General features: G+C 51.4%; 1 protein-coding gene across 2 annotated transcripts in view; it reads left to right on the top strand.

Annotated features, from left to right (window-relative positions):
* Window positions 1-16,099, top strand: part of LOC138266470 (catechol O-methyltransferase-like) — a 102,062-nt gene that overhangs the window by 58,318 nt on the left and 27,645 nt on the right. For both annotated transcript variants that reach the window (XM_069215295.1, XM_069215296.1), the window contains exon 3: window positions 5,020-5,213. In XM_069215295.1, the coding sequence (XP_069071396.1) occupies window positions 5,020-5,213 (194 nt within the window). The remainder of the gene's footprint in view (window positions 1-5,019; window positions 5,214-16,099) is intronic.

Here is a 16,099-nt window from a genome sequence, read left to right as displayed (position 1 = left end):
CTGTGAAAGTTCAGATTATATCATTTTTTTCCTCATGTCAGCTGATTGAACATCCTTCGTCTTTTTACTTCTTGGATGTACAATGGTGCAAGTGGGTTTGCTTTTTCGTAAACTTAGCTTCAGAGTTTAAAAAAAAATATATTTTTCATTTAATAACTCAAAATTACATATCTGTCACAGGCAAGCAAAATCTTATTTTTTTTATCCTTCGTTTGTATCCTTTAGTCTTACACCCATTTTATGCATTAAGACTTTTTCCCAGCCTTAGTTCCCTTCCTTCCATATCCTCCCACGGCCCCCCACTTTTCCTGTTCCCCACAGTCCTGAAGGGGGTTCCTGGATTTGTTCCTCTTCCTATCCCCTGCTTTTTCTTCCCCTGCCAACCCCATGTGTGTCCTCCGAAGCCCCTATGTTTTATGGGACTTCCTTGGGCATCCTCTACCTTCATATACCACTTCTTCTGCTTCCCTACACATGTCCATTTGGGGTGGTGGGTCTGGGTGGCTAATGCACTGTTGGATTGAGTGGGGTGTTGAGTGCAAGATCAAGGTTATTGATGCTTGTTGAGTTTAGGGTGGTAGCTGCCAGTGAGATGGGATTATGTTTCATAGTGTTAACAGGGAAGTTCTTCAAAGAGTGGGAATCTTGTTGTGTTGGTTTTGGTTAGAGGTGGTGCTTGTGTGGCTTGTGATACTGGGATCTGCACTGTAATGTATTCACTCTAGAGGCTCTGTAGTGACATACACACATGTACCTTAAATATCTGCTTTTGAAATAGTGTCTTAGAACCCAACATTAGGGAACTATTGTTAAGCCACCAAAACAAGAGAACATGCCCCCACCTAAAAATTGCAGTCTACAATCAATCAATCAGGTGGTATTTGTATAGTGCAACTTGTCATCAAGAGGTTATCCAGGAGCTTGCTGCATGTGTTTATTCGAAAAACCAGTTTCTTCAAAAAGCCAGGTTTTCAGTCCTTTCCTGAAGTTGGTCGGTGAGGTTGCAGTTCGGAGGTGGAGAGGGAGGACGTTCCAGACTTTGGAGATGAAGTGAGAGAAGGAGTGTCCTCCAGCACGGCACATGAGCGGTATCTTTGAGAGGGCTCTGTATTTGGAGCAGAGGTTCCTAATCAGTTGGTAGAGGTGAAGGTGGTGGCTCAGGTAGGGGGGGTCCTTGGTTATGGAAGGCTTTGTAGGCATGGATCAGAAACGTGAAGTGGCATCTCTTCTGGATCGGGAGCCAATGGAGGTCCTTCAGGTGCTGGGTGATGTGGGTTCTCTTTGGCAGGTTGAGGATCAGTCTGGCAGCTGTGTTCTGGATAGTCAAGACTCTTTGCATGAGTTCGGTGGTGGTGCCTGCATACAGTGCATTGCGGTAGTACGGTCGGCTGGTGATGAGGGCCTGCATCACGGTCTTCCTCATGTCGATGGGGAGCCACTTAAAGATCTTCCGGAGCCTGTGGAAGCAGGCTCAGGAAACTGCGCTGACCTGGTGTTTCATGGAGTGTTCGCTATTGAGGTTGAAGTTGAGGATGCAGATGTGATCTTTCAATGTGGGTCCGAGCTCTGATGGCCACCAGGAGTTGTTCCAGAGGGCTGAGTGTCTGCCAAAGATCAGACCCTCCGTTTTATCCGTGTTAGGCAGTTGTCCTTCATCCAGGCTGATACGTTCTTCCTACAGTTGTGGAAGTTGATCTTCATCCTGGTGGGGTCAGTTGAGACTGAGAGATCGAGCTGTGTGTTGTCGGTGTAGGAGATAATGTTGTGCGATCTCACAATGTTTGCGAGTGGTGTCATGTAGATGTTGAAGAGGGTTGGGCTGAGGTATGAGCCTGGGGGCATGCTGCAGATGGTGTGCTTGTCTTGTGAGGTGAAGGGGGGGTGAGGCAGACTCTCTATGTGCGTCCCCGAGAAAGGACACCATCTTTCTGAGCACATCGTCTTGTGATCCCATCCTGGCATAGTCAGTTGATAAGAGTGTGGTGGGAAACTTATTGAAGGCAGCGGAAAAGTTGGGCAGGATCAGGGTGGCTGCTTCCTTGTCGAGCAGGGCGCGGATGTCATCTGTTGTAGCAATCAGATCTGTCTCGGTGCTATGATTGTCTCTGAAACCTGATTGGGAGCAGTCTAGCAGGTTGTTTCTCTACAGGTGTTCGGTGAATTGAAGGTTGATGGCCTTTTCCAGGACTTTAGCAGGGAACGGGAGCAGAGAGATCGGGCGGTAATTCTGGAGCTCACTGGGGTCTGCAAAGGACGTCTTGAGGAGGGGTCTGATCCCTGCATATTTCCAGGCTTCTGGAAAAGTGGCTGAAGTTAATGAGGCATTGAGGATGGTGGTGAGCTGTTGGCTGATCTTGTTTCTTCCGAGGTTGAAAATCCTGTGGGGGACGGGGTCCATGGGTGCTCCCAAGTGGATGGAACTCACGAGTGTGGTTGTGTTTGGTGTGCTGAGTTGTCCCCATGTGGTGAATGGGTGGTCGGCGGTAGAGGATGATAGGATGCTGGGGAGGTTGGTGATTTGGGGATCGAAGTTTTATAGATGGTTTCTATCTTGTTGTGGAAGTTGTCGGCGAGGGTATTGCAAAGTTATTTGAAGAGGGATGGAGTTTTCGGTGGGTGATGGGCAGGCAAACTCTGACAATGGTGAAGAGTTCTTTGGCTTGGTTGGTGCTGTTCTTGATCTGGTGGGTCAGGGGCTTTTTTTTTTTTTTTTTGCAGCTTTGATCTGGCGGTGGTAGTCGTTGAGGACAGCTTTGAAGGTGGCTTGGTCTGCGTCGTTCTTGCTGGTGCACCATATTCTCTCCAGTTGTTTGCACCTGCATTTTGATTTTTTTTAAATTCCAGGGTGTACCAGCTAGTTTGTTTTGTGGTTCTGTGGGTCTTGGCTGGTTTCGCCTGGCTGGTTGGCGGCGCTGATGATCCAGTTGTTAAAGTTCTGTACTGCCTGATTCAAGTTGGTGGTGATGTTGTGCTGCAAGGTGCTGAGGACGTCGATCCATTGCTGCGGGTGACCTTGGTCCAGCATGGGATGGGGCGTAGTTGTGGGTGGAGGCAGTGCGGGGGGGATCCAGTGAGGGTGACATGTACGATGTAGTGATCTGACCAGGTGAGTTTTGTGCTGTGGCTGCAGCGGATGAAGATGGGGTGCAGCGTGTGTCCTGTTTTTGTGAGTGGGGCTTATGACCAGCTGCTTGAGGCAGATGTTGTCCAGTCATTCCAGTAGGTTGGTGGAGTTGGTGTCAGTAGGGTCATCCATATGGTAGTTGAGGATTCTCAGGAAGTCGTAGTGTTCAGATTCAATAGCGAGTGGGGTGATGAATTCAGTGATGGCGCCGCTGAGGCCTGTTCTTTGTCCTGGTGGTCTGTAAACGAAGGTGCCTTTGAGGGTTGTGTTGTCGTCAGCGTGGAGTTCCATGATGGCTGTGGTTTAGTCATTGATGGTGTTGCAGGTGATTGATTCCTTATGTATGATGGTGATGCTGCCTCCATGCCTGCTGGTGCGGTCGCAATGTTTCATTTTGTATCTGGGGGGAGTTGACATGGCGATGTCCTGGGCTGAGAATGGCGTGAGCCAGGTCTCTGTGATGAAAAATGTAAATTTAGAAATAAATTACTCTACTATTCTAGAAAACTTTTATACAATAGTAGAGGTGTTTTCTAACATGCACGAGTACTAAGAACAGGTATAGAAAACACTTTTTTACCTTTTCTGCATAACACAGAAAAATAGGGTTTTATTATGGCAAAGAAAATGTACTGTTGCCTTTGAATTACTCTAACCCGAAGACATCATTTAAACTTGTAGGAGAGACTAAAACAATGAATAAAGAAGAAAGAATGGAAAGAAAAGGGCATTGACAAAGTAGTAGTCAACCACGTCACTGAAGTGTACTTTTTAGGAAGATGTGCATGTGATCAGGAAAAATGCTGTCACTCATTTTGCTACAGATCAATGGCTGAAGTGGGCTGCACCATTACCCCATGCTGTCTGCTGTGGTGGGCGGAAACAACATCTGAGTGAGAGATGAATAGACCAATGCCTGCCGAGGGCTGACCCACACCCCCTCTGTGCGTGTATATGTGCATGCATTTTTTATTTATGCCTTTTTTATATTACATGAGTCATCTTTAACTGCGCTAGGTCCAGCATATTGCACTACGGGGGCATTTCCTCATTCTGCTTAGATGAAAGAATGATGGTTTTGGGAAGCAACGCACAACTGAGCATGTGGACATGACTGACAGGGACAAAAACATTAGATGTGTCCTGTCCTCTTGTTTTGGTCCTTGCTGGCACTGATATTGTAAACAAATGCAGAGGTAACTGACAAAGAAACTCAAGTGCACCATACCAGAAAAATCAAACTATATCTCCTGGACAAATATCTTAAACCCATTCCCAGAGCTGGACCTCTCCCTTAACTATTTTTTTAACACTTTACCAACAGAGCAGGCAAATGTCTAGGGCCCAACAGCCTGTGCGCTCAAGACTTTATCAACAACTGGCAAATTGAATCTTAGATCTCCCAAAGAGAGTCTATGAAAATATCTTGCACCAGGACCGTGCATTGGTCCAGCCAATAGGTTTGCAGGACACAGGTAGAGAATGTTACTACAAAATACATTTCTCTCACCCCCCCCCCCCCCCCCCACACACACACATTTAAGTGGAGCTCTCAGATTTTATCTGTGGCACTGGGGCTCAAAGACCCCAACTTGATCAGTCTCTGGCCACCCCCCACCCACAGGGAAGCTCTCTGAGGTAGGTGCAGGAGGGGGTATATACATTTTGGTAGTAATAACAGAACTTTAGGTAACCTGATGTGTCAAAGGATTTTATCCATTCTGAGTCTATGGGTGAGTGTAAAAAGCGCCTTATAAATGCAATTACAGTACAGTACAATACGTAAGGGCCTCTGATCTTTACTAAAAGCCTGCCAGGTTGATAACAGACTGTGTGAGCCACAGCAGTGGGACGTGGCTAAGCAGATATCCTTATCCGTGACCCTTGCCTTTCAGGTCCCATTGTGGAGAAGGTTGTGACGGAGACGGACCCCTCCACCTGCCTGGAGCTGGGCACCTACTGCGGGTATTCAGCCATCAGGATATCGCGGCTCCTCAAGCCGGGCACCCGGTTTCTGACCATTGAGAGCTGCCCAGCCAACGCCGCCATTGCCCAACAGATGATCGACTTTGCTGGCATGCAGGACAAAGTAGGTACATTACTACAAACCATCACCAAGATGGCATGATATGTGACTGACACTGCTCAAGCCCTACCAGTTATTCAGAGGCAGCAGCCTGTCAGGGGCCCTCTCTCACTTCTTGTAGGCCAGCTCTCTGAGTAATATGGAGGGGAACCAGCTGCCAGTGTGGGGAGGGGTGTATGGGTCGAGTGGGCAAACAGTCAAGCACAGTGGTGCCCAAGCTGTTCCTCTTAATGAATGCTTGAGTGGAGAAAGGACTGGTGGGAGTGTTGTGTACCAGTGAGGGATGAGAAGACCAGGTGCCCAGTGGGCATAGTCCATGGGTATTCTTGGGCAGCTGTCCTAGACTCTGTCATCGGGGGAACCCATGTCCTAGACCCGGCTTTCCTTTTTTCACACATTAGAATTTGTTTCTTTATTCCTATTGACTAAGTTTCAGGAAACAAAAAGTACATCTCCAGATTGAAATATTTGGTCAATGAAAATCCATGACTGGAACAAACGTGATTCTTGGTTGACATGGGTTTGAATAGTAAGTTCACATATGAAAAATGTATCCTGTTTAAAGATATTGCATTGACAAAACATTGTGGAAATTCTTAAAACCATCACTAGTTAAAAAAAAGAAATCAAAAACCCACATTGTAACTGTTTGGGAGGATGGGGCTGTTTTACCACTGCAATGTTTTCACTTTACATTGTTCCTCTCACATTGGTCATCACCTCCACCTTCGAAGTACATTTTTTTTGCAGATGACACTGATTTTCTTTCTTTTTGTCACTTTTCTTTTTATGCCTGTTTCTGCATTAGAATCTTGAACATAGGGTCACCTTCTGCAAGTAAACAACAAATGTTAACGTACAGACAATGTAATCATCACTCCACTTCACGAGAATGAACATCAATGGTTTTGCTCGAATATGAAATCAGCTTTTATTTGTCCTAACATTTAACATAGAACTAGAATTTCATCCATGCAGTCAGTCAAGGTAGACCAGACCGGGGTAGGAAGAAGTTCAGTCATAGGGTTCAAAGGCAGGGGAAGGAAAGATGGTTTCTAGGAGTACACAAAAACTGAGGGGGGGCGGTGATGGAGGACTAGCTGAGTTTCTGGTGTTCATGCCTTCAAGGAACTAGTCATGAGTGTTTTTGGGTTTGTACCCAGAGAGGTTGGTGTTGAAGAGAGAGCTGAGCATCACCTGAAACGAGATAATTGACATGGATTTAATTTAAAAGCTTATTGTGTAAGATTGAGTTAGACTAGTCCCGAGACTTGGGGCGGCTCTGTGTTGTGACCCTGAGACTTGGGCCAACTCTGTCACGATCTTGAGTTTTGGGCCGGCTTGGTGTCATCATCTCAGGACTTGAGCCAACTCTGTGTCATGATCCTGGAACTTGAGCTGGCTCTGTGTTGTGATCCTGGGACTTGGGCCGGCTCTGTGTCATGATCACAAGACTTGGGCCAGCTCTGTGTTATGACCCCGGGATTTGGGCCGGCTCTGACTTATGAGCCCAAGACTTGGTCCGGCTCTGTGTCCCGATCCCAGGACTTGGGCTGGCTCTGTGTCCCGATCCCAGGACTTGGGCCGGCTCTGTGTCCCGATCCCGAGACTTGGGCCGGCTCTGTGTCCCGATCCCGAGACTTGGGCCGGCTCTGTGTCCCGATCCCGAGACTTGGGCCGGCTCTGTGTCCCGATCCCGAGACTTGGGCCGGCTCTGTGTCCCGATCCCGAGACTTGGGCCGGCTCTGTGTCCCGATCCCGAGACTTGGGCCGGCTCTGTGTCCCGATCCCGAGACTTGGGCCGGCTCTGTGTCCCGATCCCGAGACTTGGGCCGGCTCTGTGTCCCGATCCCGAGACTTGGGCCGGCTCTGTGTCCCGATCCCGAGACTTGGGCCGGCTCTGTGTCCCGATCCCGAGACTTGGGCCGGCTCTGTGTCCCGATCCCGAGACTTGGGCCGGCTCTGTGTCCCGATCCCGAGACTTGGGCCGGCTCTGTGTCCCGATCCCGAGACTTGGGCCGGCTCTGTGTCCCGATCCCGAGACTTGGGCCGGCTCTGTGTCCCGATCCCGAGACTTGGGCCGGCTCTGTGTCCCGATCCCGAGACTTGGGCCGGCTCTGTGTCCCGATCCCGAGACTTGGGCCGGCTCTGTGTCCCGATCCCGAGACTTGGGCCGGCTCTGTGTCCCGATCCCGAGACTTGGGCCGGCTCTGTGTCCCGATCCCGAGACTTGGGCCGGCTCTGTGTCCTGATCCCGTGTCTTGGGCCGGCTCTGTGTTGTGATCCTGCGACTTGGGCCGGCTCTGTGTTGTGATCCTGGGACTTGGGCCGGCTCTGTGTCATGATCACAAGACTTGGGCCGGCTCTGTGTCATGACCCTGGGACTTGGGCCGGCTCTGACTCATGAGCCCAAGACTTGGTCCGGCTCTGTGTCCCGATCCCCGAGAGTTGGGTCGGCTCTGTGTCCTGATCCCGTGTCTTGGCCGGCTCTGTGTCCTGATCCCGTGTCTTGGGCCAGCTCTGTGTCCCGATCCTGAGACTTGGGCCGGCTCTGTGTCCTGTTCCCGAGACTTGGTCCGGCTCTGTGTCCTGTTCCCGAGACTTGGTCCGGCTCTGTGTCCTGTTCCCGAGACTTGGTCCGGCTCTGTGTCCTGTTCCCGAGACTTGGTCCGGCTCTGTGTCCTGTTCCCGAGACTTGGTCCGGCTCTGTGTCCTGTTCCCGAGACTTGGTCCGGCTCTGTGTCCTGTTCCCGAGACTTGGTCCGGCTCTGTGTCCTGTTCCCGAGACTTGGTCCGGCTCTGTGTCCTGTTCCCGAGACTTGGTCCGGCTCTGTGTCCTGTTCCCGAGACTTGGTCCGGCTCTGTGTCCTGTTCCCGAGACTTGGTCCGGCTCTGTGTCCTGTTCCCGAGACTTGGTCCGGCTCTGTGTCCTGTTCCCGAGACTTGGTCCGGCTCATTGTCCTGATCCTGTGTCTAGGTCCGGCTCTGTGTCCTGATCCTGTGTCTAGGTCCGGCTCTGTGTCCTGATCCTGTGTCTTGGTCCGGCTCTGTGTCCCGATCCCGAGACTTGGTCCGGCTCTGTGTCCCGATCCCGAGACTTGGTCCGGCTCTGTGTCCCGATCCCGAGACTTGGTCCGGCTCTGTGTCCCGATCCCGAGACTTGGTCCGGCTCTGTGTCCCGATCCCGAGACTTGGTCCGGCTCTGTGTCCCGATCCCGAGACTTGGGCCGGCTCTGTGTCCCGATCCCGAGACTTGGGCCGGCTCTGTGTCCCGTTCCCGAGACTTGGGCCGGCTCTGTGTCCCGTTCCCGAGACTTGGGCCGGCTCTGTGTCCCGTTCCCGAGACTTGGTCCGGCTCTGTGTCCCGTTCCCGAGACTTGGTCCGGCTCTGTGTCCCGTTCCCGAGACTTGGTCCGGCTCTGTGTCCTGTTCCCGAGACTTGGTCCGGCTCTGTGTCCTGTTCCCGAGACTTGGTCCGGCTCTGTGTCCTGTTCCCGAGACTTGGTCCGGCTCTGTGTCCTGTTCCCGAGACTTGGTCCGGCTCTGTGTCCTGTTCCCGAGACTTGGTCCGGCTCTGTGTCCTGTTCCCGAGACTTGGTCCGGCTCTGTGTCCTGTTCCCGAGACTTGGTCCGGCTCTGTGTCCTGTTCCCGAGACTTGGTCCGGCTCTGTGTCCTGTTCCCGAGACTTGGTCCGGCTCTGTGTCCTGATCCTGTGTCTTGGTCCGGCTCTGTGTCCCGATCCCGAGACTTGGTCCGGCTCTGTGTCCCGATCCCGAGACTTGGTCCGGCTCTGTGTCCCGATCCCGAGACTTGGTCCGGCTCTGTGTCCCGATCCCGAGACTTGGTCCGGCTCTGTGTCCCGATCCCGAGACTTGGTCCGGCTCTGTGTCCCGATCCCGAGACTTGGTCCGGCTCTGTGTCCCGATCCCGAGACTTGGTCCGGCTCTGTGTCCCGATCCCGAGACTTGGTCCGGCTCTGTGTCCCGATCCCGAGACTTGGTCCGGCTCTGTGTCCCGATCCCGAGACTTGGTCCGGCTCTGTGTCCCGATCCCGAGACTTGGTCCGGCTCTGTGTTCCGTTCCCGAGACTTGGGCCGGCTCTGTGTCCCGTTCCCGAGACTTGGGCCGGCTCTGTGTCCCGTTCCCGAGACTTGGGCCGGCTCTGTGTCCCGTTCCCGAGACTTGGGCCGGCTCTGTGTCCCGTTCCCGTGTCTTGGTCCGGCTCTGTGTCCCGATCCCGTGTCTTGGTCCGGCTCTGTGTCCCGATCCCGTGTCTTGGTCCGGCTCTGTGTCCCGATCCCGTGTCTTGGTCCGGCTCTGTGTCCCGATCCTGTGTCTTGGTCCGGCTCTGTGTCCCGATCCTGTGTCTTGGTCCGGCTCTGTGTCCCGATCCTGTGTCTTGGTCCGGCTCTGTGTCCCGATCCTGTGTCTTGGTCCGGCTCTGTGTCCCGATCCCGAGACTTGGGTCGGCTCTGTGTCCCGATCCCGAGACTTGGGTCGGCTCTGTGTCCCGATCCCGAGACTTGGGTCGGCTCTGTGTCCCGATCCCGAGACTTGGGTCGGCTCTGTGTCCCGATCCCGAGACTTGGGTCGGCTCTGTGTCCCGATCCCGTGTCTTGGGCCGGCTCTGTGTCCCGATCCCGAGGCTTGGGCCAGCTCTGTGTCCCGTTCCCGAGGCTTGGGCCAGCTCTGTGTCCCGTTCCCGAGACTTGGGCCAGCTCTGTGTCCCGATCCTGTGTCTTGGTCCGGCTCTGTGTCCTGATCCCGTGTCTTGGTCCGGCTCTGTGTCCTGATCCTGAGACTTGGTCCGGCTCTGTGTCCTGATCCCGTGTCTTGGTCCGGCTCTGTGTCCTGATCCCGTGTCTTGGTCCGGCTCTGTGTCCTGTTCCTGAGACTTGGTCCGGCTCTGTGTCCTGATCCTGTGTCTTGTTCCGGCTCTGTGTCCTGATCCTGTGTCTTGTTCCGGCTCTGTGTCCTGATCCTGTGTCTTGTTCCGGCTCTGTGTCCTGATCCTGTGTCTTGTTCCGGCTCTGTGTCCTGATCCTGTGTCTTGGTCCGGCTCTGTGTCCTGATCCTGTGTCTTGGTCCGGCTCTGTGTCCTGATCCTGTGTCTTGGTCCGGCTCTGTGTCCTGTTCCTGAGACTTGGGCCGGCTCGGTGTCCTGCTCCTGTGTCTTGGGCCGGCTCGGTGCCTGATCCTGAGACTTGGTCCGGCTCGGTGTCCTGATCCTGAGACTTGGTCCGGCTCGGTGTCCTGATCCTGAGACTTGGTCCGGCTCGGTGTCCTGATCCTGAGACTTGGTCCGGCTCGGTGTCCTGATCCTGAGACTTGGTCCGGCTCGGTGTCCTGATCCTGAGACTTGGTCCGGCTCGGTGTCCTGATCCTGAGACTTGGTCCGGCTCGGTGTCCTGATCCTGAGACTTGGTCCGGCTCGGTGTCCTGATCCTGAGACTTGGTCCGGCTCGGTGTCCTGATCCTGAGACTTGGTCCGGCTCGGTGTCCTGATCCTGAGACTTGGTCCGGCTCGGTGTCCTGATCCTGAGACTTGGTCCGGCTCGGTGTCCTGATCCTGAGACTTGGTCCGGCTCGGTGTCCTGATCCTGAGACTTGGTCCGGCTCGGTGTCCTGATCCTGAGACTTGGTCCGGCTCGGTGTCCTGATCCTGAGACTTGGTCCGGCTCGGTGTCCTGATCCTGAGACTTGGTCCGGCTCGGTGTCCTGATCCTGAGACTTGGTCCGGCTCGGTGTCCTGATCCTGAGTCTTGGTGTCCTGATCCTGTGTCTTGATCCGGCTCGGTGTCCTGATCCTGTGTCTTGATCCGGCTCGGTGTCCTGATCCTGCTCTGTGTCCTGATCCTGTGTCTTGGTCCGGCTCTGTGTCCTGATCCTGTGTCTTGGTCCGGCTCTGTGTCCTGATCCTGTGTCTTGGTCCGGCTCTGTGTCCTGATCCTGTGTCTTGGTCCGGCTCTGTGTCCTGATCCTGTGTCTTGGTCCGGCTCTGTGTCCTGATCCTGTGTCTTGGTCCGGCTCTGTGTCCTGATCCTGTGTCTTGGTCCGGCTCTGTGTCCTGATCCTGTGTCTTGGTCCGGCTCTGTGTCCTGATCCTGTGTCTTGGTCCGGCTCTGTGTCCTGATCCTGTGTCTTGGTCCGGCTCTGTGTCCTGATCCTGTGTCTTGGTCCGGCTCTGTGTCCTGTTCCTGAAACTTGGGCCTGCTCTGTGTCCTGATCCTGTGTCTTGGTCCGGCTCTGTGTCCTGATCCTGAAACTTGGGCCGTCTCTGTGTCCTGTTCCTGAAACTTGGTCCGGCTCTGTGTCCTGATCCTGAAACTTGGTCCGGCTCTGTGTCCTGATCCTGAAACTTGGGCCGTCTCTGTGGCTTGATCCTGAAACTTGGGCCGTCTCTGTGGCTTGATCTTGAGACTTTGCGCGAGTCTGTGTCTGAGTCTGAAGGGTGACCTGTAAAGATAGGCCTAAAAGAAGATGTGAGCACTGTCCCAAGTACCGAGGACACAGAGAGCTTGGGGGTTTAGGACACAAACACATTAAGTTCATGCACAAGCCAAAACTGGGGTCTTTGAACAAGCTCTTTCTTGACAGCCCTCTGCATTTCTACAACTATCAGAGACAAGGCCCTGGAAAGCATTTTAAGGTCTGGGCTTTGAAGAAGTCCATGGCGCCGCAGGTGTTGTACAGTGTCTGCTAAAAAGAGAATGTTTCCTAGTCTCGGAATTGACACCCACTTCCATTATTTATTTAATATTATTTTATTATATTGTTTTTTTCCCAAGTGCTTCACAGTAAATATCAGTAACCTAGAAATTATGTATAGATTATCAAACACCAAAACAGAGTGGACAAGTGTATGTGGAGAGGGTGTATTTTTGCCAGTCTTTTACATCAGCATTAATGGACACGTGGAGCAAGCGGTGGACAGACAAGGTACCATTAAAGGAGGGCGCAGTTTAGGGAATGTTAGCTGAACAAGGCCCTGGAGTGACTAGAGAGATGATTTTCTTGCAGAAACTGTGCATAGTCCCCTCCTGTGTTCTAGCACAGAAAGATGCACAACAGACTAGTGCGAAGAAAGTCTGAAAAAGTGTTTCTAAAGGGAAAAAAACAGCAAGTTGTCGGCACAAAGGTGCTATGAAGCCATAAGAGGTGCCAGATGTGAGAGGAATAGCGTAAAGTGTAACCCCAAGAACAGAACCCCGGTGACCCAGTTAGGAAAGATGTAAAAAGATCTTTCCATGATACAATTAAAGTGTGATGAAAGATAAAGGTGATTCCAGTTCTATGATGATTCAGAGATATTTAATAGTGATATGATAAAAGCCGGGTGAACACTGTGCAATGTGGTCCACGGCCCTATGCACACCGCAGGATACACGCCGGACCTCATCCTCACCAAACTCACATGGGCTGACCACTCCGCCATCCATTTCAACATCTCCAACCCCAGCACGACACCCCAAAGACCTCTAGTGCCCCCCACTAGGTATGGAGCAAAGTTTGAGACCAACTGGACGGATGCCCTTACACATCTAGCCCCACCACCGCCCGCGAACAAGGAGTAAAGGACTTCAATGCCTGGATCACCAACTGTGCTGACGGCATCGTCCACATGAAAAGCAGCATCCAGAGAAAACCCTCCAAAAAGGCCAGCTGTTACACCCCTGAAATCAGAACAGCTAACTGAGACAGCAAACAGCTGGAGAGGAAGTGGCGTGCCAGCCAAGACACCTCTGACCGGGCCGCTCAACTTCTACCACCGTATGCTGACAGCAACAAAGAAGGCAGCACTAGCCACGTGTATCGTAACGTACCGCAACAAAACCAAGGAACGCTTTAACATTGTTAAGGATTTCTGAAATCCAGCAACTAGTAAAACAACATCACACCCTCACAGGAGCTATGCTACAACCTCCCCGCTTGCTCTCACAACAAGATTGCAACCGTATACAGGAACTTCAAACCCCAACCTACACCAATGGAATTCATCGACAGAGCCGCCACCACAACAAACCGCAACCACAGACTAACTGCCTGGAACCTCCTCTCCACCCAAGACACCAACTCCACCATGAAATCCATCCACACTGGTACCCCCCACAGACCCCTGCCCACACCACATCTTCAATCTTGGAATCCAAAAGATGGGCCGGGAACTCACCACTCTACCCATCACCTCCATCATCACTACAACCTTCCCCGATGTTTGGAAACACTCAAGTCAAACCACTACTGAAAAAACCCTCCACAGACCCCAGCATACCCAAAAACTACCGGCCAATCTCCCTGCTCCTTTTTCAGCTGAGGTATTGGAAGAAATCATCAATAAGCAACTCATGACCTACCTGAAGCAGAACCAGCTACTCAATGCCACCCAATCTGGCTTCTACAGTAATCACACCCACAGATGACTTCCATACCTTAACTGATAAAAAACAGCGGCCCTGATCCTCCTTAACCTGTCAGCAGCCTTCGATACTGTAGCCCACCACACACTGATCAAAAGACTTCATCGCATACAAGGGAACTCACTCAGATGGATCACCTCCTTCCTCACTGGAAGAACCGAGAGAATTCCCCTACCTCCTTTCACCTCCAAGCAAAAAACCATCACCTGCAGGGTCCACCAAGGATCATCCCTCAGCCCCATGCTTTTTAACGCATACGTGACCCCGCTGGCCAACCTTGTCAGATCCCATGGCCTCAACATAATCTCCTACACAGATGACACCCAACTCATCCTCTTGCTCATCGGCAACCTCACCACCACCAAAACCAACTTCCGCAGATGCATGACTAGCATCGCCGACTGGATGAAAGAGAACTGCCTGCAGCTCAACACAGACAAGACTGAAGTACTGATCTTTGGCAAGAGCTCCTGGTGGCCTTCAGAACTAGCACCTGCACCCCCTCACATTGCCTGAATTTCCACCAACCTTCAAAAGGACTATGCTCATCCCTATCACTTGCCCACACTCCAGGCATCCATTAAAGTGGAGGACGTGCCTTCTCCCACATAGCAGCATAGCGGGAACAGCCTTCCCACGCATCTCCGTACCATCACCTTATTCGGAATTCCGTAGAGCCCTCAAGACCTGGCTATTCAAAGGAGCCGCTGAGACCTGCAAGTGTCTGGATACCCTTGAGGATGATTAATTGCTCTTTACAAATCCTGTTTGATTGATTGATTGTAGAAGGTAAATGTGGAAGAACAAGATCAGGTGACGTGCTTGGTGAAGGTAGCTAGAACCAGGAGGAAAGCTTTCTTTTGAGTTACCCGGACAAAATCCAGGACAAAATCCAGATTTGACAAGAAAAGGTCTTGGAGGAACTCTGTTGTGGCTGGCTGGTGTGGGACTACGTCCCCCAGCATTCCTCTGTGCTGCCAAGAAGGAGGGGGCTTCCAAATCAGCTCTTAAAAGTGCACTGCTCTGCCTCCACGCAGGACCTTACAGGAACTCTGTTGTGGCTGGCTGGGATGGTACTACGTCCCCCAGCATTCCTCTGTGCTTCTAAGTAGGAGGGGCTGCCAAATCGGCACATAGAATCACTCTGCTCTACCGTAGCGTGGGAGTTGCCAGGGCGTGTTCTCAGGCCAAGAGCAGGCACGGCAGCAGCCAAAACAGGCTGGGCCACCCCTCTGAGAGGTGAAGCCTGAGATCACTTTCTAGTAAGTTTACAGGGTGACCATCTGTTTCTTCTAGGGTTCTGCAAAGTCGGTTTTTCTAAATGTGGATATGCTAAATATCTGGCATGGACCCGGCTCTCCAGGACCGACTGTGCAGAACCCTGCAATATACCATAGGGCGGGCTGTGCTGTTATGGTTTAAGGTTAGTCTTCTTCCATAAGGGACAATCCACAGGCGGCAACCATAGTATCTTATCTTACGAATGCCATGGGAGCCCTTGAACAGGAGAAGAGCTCTGGTGAAGAGCAGTTGTGCTCCGCCATAAAGTATGTGTCTGGGAAAAGCAGTGAGGTTTATCAGAGGTGAGCGGCAGTTCCAGCCCCCCCTTTGTGGAAGGGAAATCCGTGTGCAGTGGATGTTCCTGAATAAATAATTATCCTAGAGGCTGCGCCTGCTGCAACTAACACATTTGATTCACTGCTCCTCGCCTCCGGGAGAACAAATGGACATAATACCAAAAAGTGGTGCAATAGTAGGAAAAGATGTAATCATTAATGCAGCAGGGAAACTATAAATCAATCACTGGAAGGACAATTCATTTCTAGATTTAATTTCATGATATTTTAATCAAATAATAGAATAGCCTAAATCAAACATTTTAAACATGTCATAATACTTGAGAAATATTAAATAAAACTTATAAGGAATGTCTATGAAACACATCTTTCTCTAAATATCAACAATAGCAGTTGTGTTGAGATGTGAACATGATGCAACCATCTCTCATGTGGGTTAACATCTAAATCACTGTTAATAACCACTTTTTTTTTTTAAACAAAAGGATGACTGAAGTACATCCTTGTTGAATTGAAACATTACAACACATGTTTGTGTTGATTTCTGTACAATTATGTTTTTGTCTTCTATGTTTAGTATGATATGTAATTTTTGTCTTGAACTATGTCCTAGTTGTAGGAAAGTACCATCTTGCCTGGCATGTTACCCCCATTTTTTCACTGTATATATGTTGTTTTAGTTGTATGTGTCACTGGGACCCTGCCAGCCAGGGCCCCAGTGCTCATAAGTGTGCCAGAATGTGTTCCCTGTGTAGTGACTAACTGTCTCACTGAGGCTCTGCTATCCAGAACCTCAGTGGTTATGCTCTCTCATTTCTTTCAAATTGTCACTAACAGGCTAGTGACCAATTTTACCAATTTACATTGGCTTACTGGAACACCCTTATAATTCCC

The sequence above is a fragment of the Pleurodeles waltl genome, chromosome 11 (genome assembly GCF_031143425.1).
Source record: "Pleurodeles waltl isolate 20211129_DDA chromosome 11, aPleWal1.hap1.20221129, whole genome shotgun sequence".
Classification (NCBI taxonomy): domain Eukaryota; kingdom Metazoa; phylum Chordata; class Amphibia; order Caudata; family Salamandridae; genus Pleurodeles; species Pleurodeles waltl.
This window is presented reverse-complemented; position numbering and strand designations above follow the sequence as displayed.